The sequence below is a fragment of the Cupressus sempervirens genome, chromosome 11, assembly GCF_028749045.1.
Source record: "Cupressus sempervirens isolate cs-2001-9-10 chromosome 11, ASM2874904v1, whole genome shotgun sequence".
Classification (NCBI taxonomy): Eukaryota; Viridiplantae; Streptophyta; class Pinopsida; order Cupressales; family Cupressaceae; genus Cupressus; species Cupressus sempervirens.
In genome coordinates, this window is record NC_143128.1 from 674,072,611 (window position 1) to 674,080,252 (window position 7,642).

The following is a 7,642-nucleotide window of genomic DNA, read 5'->3' on the forward strand; positions in this document are numbered from 1 at the left end:
CATAGTTCCTGCTGATTATTGTTTGATCATCAATTTTTCTGCTCAAGGCTCTAATTGTACTAACACTTCCTTTGACCCTTTAGCTATAGTAGGTGATGTTTTCAGCTTCTTTCAGTTTCAATCAACCAAAATTTCCTCTTAAGCTTTCTACCTTATCTCTTGCATATTTTTTTCAACTCCAAAGACTTTCTTTAGTTTTGGCCACATGTCAAATACAAGAGGACAATCCTTGACTTCCTCAAATTTAAAATAGTTGAAAGAAGATGCAATATCAATCATCATAATGTTGTTCTCATTTGCTTCTTCGATTTGCCCCAAAGACATAGGCTTGGGTGCTTCTATATATTTTTTCTCCAAATAAAATACACCATCATCACTGATGCTTGATATATGAAGCTTCATCGACTCTTGCCATAGTGAGAAGTTTTCCCTATTAATTTTAGGAATCTCCCTTTTGTAAGACATCCTAATCTTTAGTTTAGGCCTTAAAATATTTTCCTACAAGAAAGAATGCTCTGATACCAATTTTTAGAAATGTAAGAGAAGTACCTGAGAGGGGAGGGGTGAATCAATCACTGGAAAAACAAATCCAAGTCCCTTAGATGTCAACACAAACTTTTAGTCCTTATACCAAATACTTGCACCACTAGGTTAGGTCTGAATATTCACTATAATTTAGTTAACATAGAAACCTAAAGATATTAATATGTATTAAGCTTAAATAATATAGTTGCATAACTATTTAAACCAAAAAGAAACTAACATGAATGCATGAGACACTAGGAATTAACATGGAAATCCAATTTGGGAAAAACCACCAATCCAACTAGTTACAATTTTCACTCTTCTAAATTCAGTCATGTTAGGAGCGAACTGTTTTGAAGGTTACAAAACACACAATTAAGTGTGACCTTATTAGAGGATTTGAATCACCCTATTAGAAGTGGCCTTGTTAGAGGTCTTTAGACACTTCAAACAAGAAATGCCACCTTGTTAGAGGATTTAAAAAATAACTATTAAGTCAACTTTGTTAAGATTTTTCTCCATTGCTACAATTGTTAGAGAGTAACAATGATTGACTTGATTGATGAAGCAACTAACTTTCCAGATCTAGATCATTATTTGAGTTTATCCTCTTGATCCTTCCTGGCAACAATATTCTTTGTAGCTCCTTGGATGTTTTGTCTTCAATTGGATATCCTTCTTATTTCACATATTTCTCATACTTGATATTCCTCCATTCAACCCAATAATTGACCTTTCATATATATGAAACCTAATGTCAAGTTGGCTTGAATCTCCTTTCAAACAAGAAATTAACATCCACTTAGCTAACTTGTATTAAACATTTAATTAAAAAAAGTATTCTACTAACAATCAACTAACACTAAAATGAGTCACTTGATTAATACTAAATTTCTTTGGTATCTAACTTGATGCGATTAATACTAACAACCTTCATTGACCGATCTAACTGTGTTTACACAAAATTTCTTTGATGACCAACTAATCTTGGTTCCTTCTGAATTTAGCTTGACTAACACTAGAATCTCCTTTGGTGCATCACTGAGCTTGGTTAAAGATAGAGCTATGCTCGGTTAGAGTGTGACATTTTTGTAACATCAATGACAATATACAATTGAATAATTTATTTTAATAGAGTTCCTCAAAAGAAGAAAGAAAAAAAAGCCATAATCCTCAACCAAGAAGATATATACTATCATAACTACATCAGAAATCCCAACCAATGAACAACAATGATGCATCTCTATATCCAATCATGTAATGCAAAAATATACTACACTATGACCACATATATGAACTGAGCACCTAAATCTCAAAGTGTCCAACTTATCAACATAAAATAGTCAACCACAATCCTCCACCATGTTTGTACCTTGTAACAACATCTCATCCTCCTTTATATGAACATAAATTAGAAAATTGTGTAAATAAAGGCATATAAAACTCAATTCTAAGCTACATATATGAATATGCATCCATAATGAAAGATCAATGGGAAAAGATAACCCAGTATCATTTAAATAAAAATATTGTTAAAAATGGATAAATCAACCTATATTATTGTAAATCTAAAGATCAATTGGTAGACATAGTTACTAAGCCTCCAGCAAAAGAATATTTTAATTTTTCAAATGAACAATTAGGATGCTTTTGTATTAAAAATTGAGGTAATGTAGATAAGGTAAAAATTAAGGGTGTGAGACCTCAAATCATGGTGCCATTTTATTCCTTTATTTTAGATCTTTTAGATGATTATGTACCCGATTCTAAGTCAAGTAATAGATTGAATAGGGTTGCTTGTGGTTTGCATGTTTTACTTTATTTTTACTCTGTTTAAAAAATATTTGATAATAATAATAAGTTTCAATTTTGCAATTTTAGTGTTTGGGTCTACAACGTATGTAATTTTTTAGTGTATATAGCTTATTAGTTGAGTTGTGATGACTCAAATATCAACAAATTGTATGTATGATACTTATTTAGTGTTGATACAAATGATTGAGCTACTAATTTTATAAATAAAATGAAATATCATTTTTTCATTAGGTTAATAGTATATATGATTGGAGTTTAGATATTATCAATGATTTTAGTTCTCTACAATATGGTTTTACCACAATGTGATTATATTACATGGCTACGGATTTCATAAGAGGATTTTTCTATTGTCTATATGGTGGTATGAGATTGATTGTTATATTCTTTATGGCATTTATTTCTCATGTATCATTTCTATTTTTTTTCCTCTAGATCTTTTTAGATTGCATTTGAGTAGATGTGAAGCATGCACCCTACAATTTATGATATGGATGAAATAATTTTACATATAGCTTGTTATCATCATTTTGTAGGAGTTATTTATTGTTATTTTTTATGGAAAAATATTTTAATTGTTGATATCTTTAAGGATTCCTTTGATTGAATAGCAACAATGAGATTTCACTCCCATGCAACATATTGATTGGAAATAAATCATCACCATTAGATCTAGGTTGAACAATCTAATCACCGTGCATGCCACTAGTCATCTTGTGCCTAATATATATTCCACAAAATAAGTCATTGACCAAGAAATCTCTTTCAAAATAAATGATTATTTCACTTAACACAAAGAGATTGTTCCTATGCATATTTCAAAGTAATACATTGATTATATGAAAAAATTACATATGTTTAAAGAAACTTTATCTAATTTAAAATATAATTACTATTATAGAACAATACCATATTCTCCATAGAAATATAGTTTTTCAACTCACAAAATTTATAAATCATTGAACTAAATTTCAGACTTTTTATGGTGCTTCCTATTAGATTATAATATCTAATAATTTTTCATACAAAGATAACTATATCATGCCTAAAACTTGATCTATGAATAGAGCATTCACTGACATCTTAGTCACTTTCTTCATCTTAGAATATAATAACCACTATTTACTTGAAACAAACCTTAGATATATAATGGGCATGTAGGTCATGTCTATGTGGAAGAATTAAAAGGCTCTCTGATTACCTATTCTCCCCTGAACATGACATGCTTACATTATGGATGACAACGGTCAAGAAACTAAAAATGTATTTCTAATTATTGTACATTAAAATATTAAAAGGGTCACATAATTAACAAATCACCAATCTATATTTTAACATTAGTCGTAGAGTATAGTTTAGTGGCTAATATTTGTAAATTGGCTAATTTTAGAATATTTTTTTTTACTAGTATTTTGGCTAATAATTTAAGATTTGATACAACCTAAATCGCCATAGTTTTATAAAATTCAATTCTAGAATATTTAAAATCGCTCAATAATTTTTTTTATTGAAAAATTTAAACTCAAATATTTGCCACAATATTCAATAGATTCGAGTAACTTAAATATAATATATTATTGTAGAAATTAAATTGAACTGACCAATAATTATCATAATTATTAGTTAATTTAGGGATATATCACCAATATTTATTATTCACTATTGATTTAATGTATATGTAAAGATTCTCATAACATTCCACAACGTAAAGAAATGTTCAATTTTGATTTGTAATATTCCATGGTGATTAACGAACTTCCTATTATTATTGAGATTCATCAATATTTTATACAAAAAAATTATGATTAAAAAATAATGGCCAAAATTAATCATATTTAGAATAAAAAATTGAGAGTTTCGCCAATATAAATAATTTTATTTTTTCAAAATAATGAAATATTCGCCAATATTTTATATCTTTTGTTGGAAGTGACTTTCTTAAAGTTTACCCTGATCAGTCGAATAGAACAATCACCATCTTTGGATTAACCAAAACACTTAATGGACTATTATCCAGGGCCATACTTCAATCGCTGATCGGTTGTCAGAAGCCATAGAATATATAAGTCATCTGCAGGAGAAAGTTAATGAGCTTGGAAAGAAAAGAGATGAAATGAAGATGAAGATGAATAATGAGAAGCAATGTTGTTATTCCTACAACAAAGAAGGCAATGTAGAATCCTTCTCTAACATGGACGCATTTCCTCTAGTGAATGTAATCAGTGTGGGTTCAGCAGTGGTTGTCACAACAAACACCATTAAAGAAGGGATAAACTTGTCGGAGCTCCTGTTGGCTGTTGAAGAACAAGGCCTCCAAATACTTAATGCAGCCTCTTTTGCCACTGATGGAAGAGTGTTCCACACCATCCAGTGTAAGGTAGGAATATATACCGTTATACTTAAAAAGAGCTTTTAGGGTTAATTAGATCTCTAAGGCACATTTTTGCTGTGTACTTGTTGGCATTCATATTAGGTGTTGGATACACAGACTTTCAACAACGGCAAACTCAAGCAAACCCTTTGGAAATTGATGGAACGAAACAGCAGTTCAAATGTATCTCCAATGCTTTGCCGAAACTACGGAACTGAACGAGCTTTAGCTGATTGAAGTAAATCTGATTTCAACATTTACAATGTTTTGGATGGACCAATAGTAACACGGCCCGTCTTAGCGGTTTGTCATTGTTAAACTTTGGTAGGAACCCACCTGCTGGTGATTTATAATTGAGCCATAGCAGTCTAGTTGTATAGTTATCCATTTATTCTAAATTATTTCTCTTTATCCGAGCATGTACGGGTAAACCTAATTTAAGATTATAAATATTATGGCAATCTAGTGGTGAGGTTTTGCACTCTTTATTTGGGTTCCAGTCACATTCTTAGACTGTTTTCCTTTTCCTTAACATTGAATAGGAAGTAATAGTTTTGTGAATTTGCAAATGAAAAGCCTCTGATATTACTATTAAACGGTAGGTATCCATGTTTCCTCACTGCCCAAGCAAACCTAAGCTCTTTAGAAAGCAGCGAATAGTTAAAAATTTCAGCTAAAGTTTAAACTTCCAGTGAATAAGTGAATATCATAGGTTGCTTGAATGGAGGCATTAATTTTGTGACACTCGTAACTAGAACGTACTTATATAATATTAAGTAGTATTTGTTTAGATTAAAGTTGGTTCACATGGTAAGTTCTGAATCTTAGAGAAAGTTGGTTAGATTTGTATCACTATATGAGGTCTTAGATTTCAGTTTATTTGATACTTCTATTCGTAGTGATGCTGCTCTATAAAACTATATTACTAAATCATTTGTCCTCAATGATGCTGTTCTTTCAAACATTATTGATAAATCTTTCATCACTCATGATGCTGCTCTTTTCGACTATATTTTTCAAGGTCTAGATTTTTTTTAGCTTTTTCTTTCTTTCCTTTTTTTCTTTTCAATTTTTATGTCAAAAAATTTTCAGTCATCTCATAAAAAATTGTCATGGTTGTCACCTTGTCAACTGCACGAGCTTGCCAATGGTCGAGCTATGTTAATGGTCTCCAATTCTCATTTCTAGTAGTGAGGTCTGTGCGCTGGACTTCCCAATGTTTGTGAAACGAGGGCAATTTGGCTTTGCACGGTGATTGAATGTACTGACTTCATTTTTTGTGGTTATGCGACTGTTTATGGTTCCACATTACTTCTTTCTTTTCTTTTTTTTGGGTGAAAACTTCAAAAAAATATTGCTGGGGAATCAAGTGACACATGGAGTGCCGAGTTGCTGGGCACCTTAAGTGGCAATATGACACTTAGTTTCTGTTGGAAGTAGATAATAACTTAATGTTTATAAAATTATATCTTTTTAATATTTAATTAACTTTTATATTTAATATTTAACTTTTATTAAAAGAAGGTTATCAACAAAAATAATATACAATTGATTCTCTTATTATAAATAAATTGGTTGCCACTAGATCTCCACTTGATCCACCTTGGAATATTCACATAGATGGGATATTTTACATTGTTTCCACATGGATGAAATTTAATTCATTAAATTTTATCTAGTATATGTTCCATCATCTTGGATGGTAACACTATAGCTTCAATTGAAAGTAGATAATAAGTCAATGTTTATGAAATTATATATTTTTAATATTTAATATTTAACTCTTAAAAAGCCAAGTTATCAACAAAAATAATATAAAATTGATTCTCTTATTATAAGTGCATTGGTTGCCACTAGATCTCTACTTGATCCACCTTGAAATACTGACATAGATGGATTATACTATATGGTTTCCACACGAATGGAATTTTATTCTTTAAATTTTATCTAGTATATGTTCCATCATCTTGGATGGTAACACTATAGCTTTAGTTGGAAGTAGATAATAAGTTAATGTTTATAAAATTATATCTTTTTAATATTGATTAATTTTTATGTTTAATTTTTAACTTTTATTAAGAGAAGTTATCAACAAGAATAATATACAATCACTTCTCTTGTTATAAGAAAATAGTAAAATTTATTAACTTTTTTAAGAAAAAATATGATGTAATATAGAAAACAAAAGAATATATCCATGCACTAGTATTTCATGTTGTCTATAGATATTAAAAATAAAATTATTTTTTTCTCTCTCCAATTAGTATGTTGTCAACAAGAGAAAGATATCATTTTTATCCTTTTGAATCAGATGATCTAGTGATATCCCATTGTAGGTTTATAGTGTTGTAAATATGTTTGAAATGATAGTAAAGGATTAAGAAATTCTTTGAGTGGAGTTGTTTAGTATGTTTGCTATCGATTAATCATATATACAAAATGGGAGCATTCTGTAGCTATGAGTTCTTCAATAAGACATTTACAATGCCAATCACAAAATCAATGATAAGATTAATGAAAATATATTAAAAACAAAACACAGAAAAAGAAGAAATCAGAGGAAAGAAACCAAAGGAAAAATCCATAAAATGGGCTCTGCTGATCACAGGTCCAGCTCATTATATTTATAGCCAAATAATAAATTTACAGATGTTTCTCGATTGTAGTTTGGTATAGATGTTTCTGGATTTGTATACATTAATGTGTAGTCAACATAGACGACTGCAGGTGGCTATGGACGGTGGTAGGCGGCTGCACATGTTGCATATGTGTTTCTGGAGAGTTCTTTGGTTTGTGCCGACCAAGCGTGAGATAATTAATTTACCATCTAACAATTAAAACTCCAAATTCTAAATCACTGTTAACAGCTTTCCAATGGGTCATCCCACAAACTCCTCTAGTGAAGTTCGATGCTATGGGCACATTATAGAT

General features: G+C 30.1%; 1 protein-coding gene across 1 annotated transcript in view; it reads left to right on the top strand.

The window, feature by feature from the left end:
• The window catches only part of LOC149531524 (transcription factor bHLH36-like), a 29,521-nt gene extending 24,326 nt beyond the window's left edge, over positions 1 to 5,195 (top strand). Inside the window, exons 2-3 of the mRNA XM_089810162.1 lie at positions 4,358 to 4,717; positions 4,814 to 5,195. Coding sequence (XP_089666288.1) covers positions 4,358 to 4,717; positions 4,814 to 4,948 — 495 coding nt within the window. The 3' untranslated portion in view covers positions 4,949 to 5,195. The remainder of the gene's footprint in view (positions 1 to 4,357; positions 4,718 to 4,813) is intronic.
• The last annotated feature ends 2,447 nt before the right edge of the window (positions 5,196 to 7,642 follow it).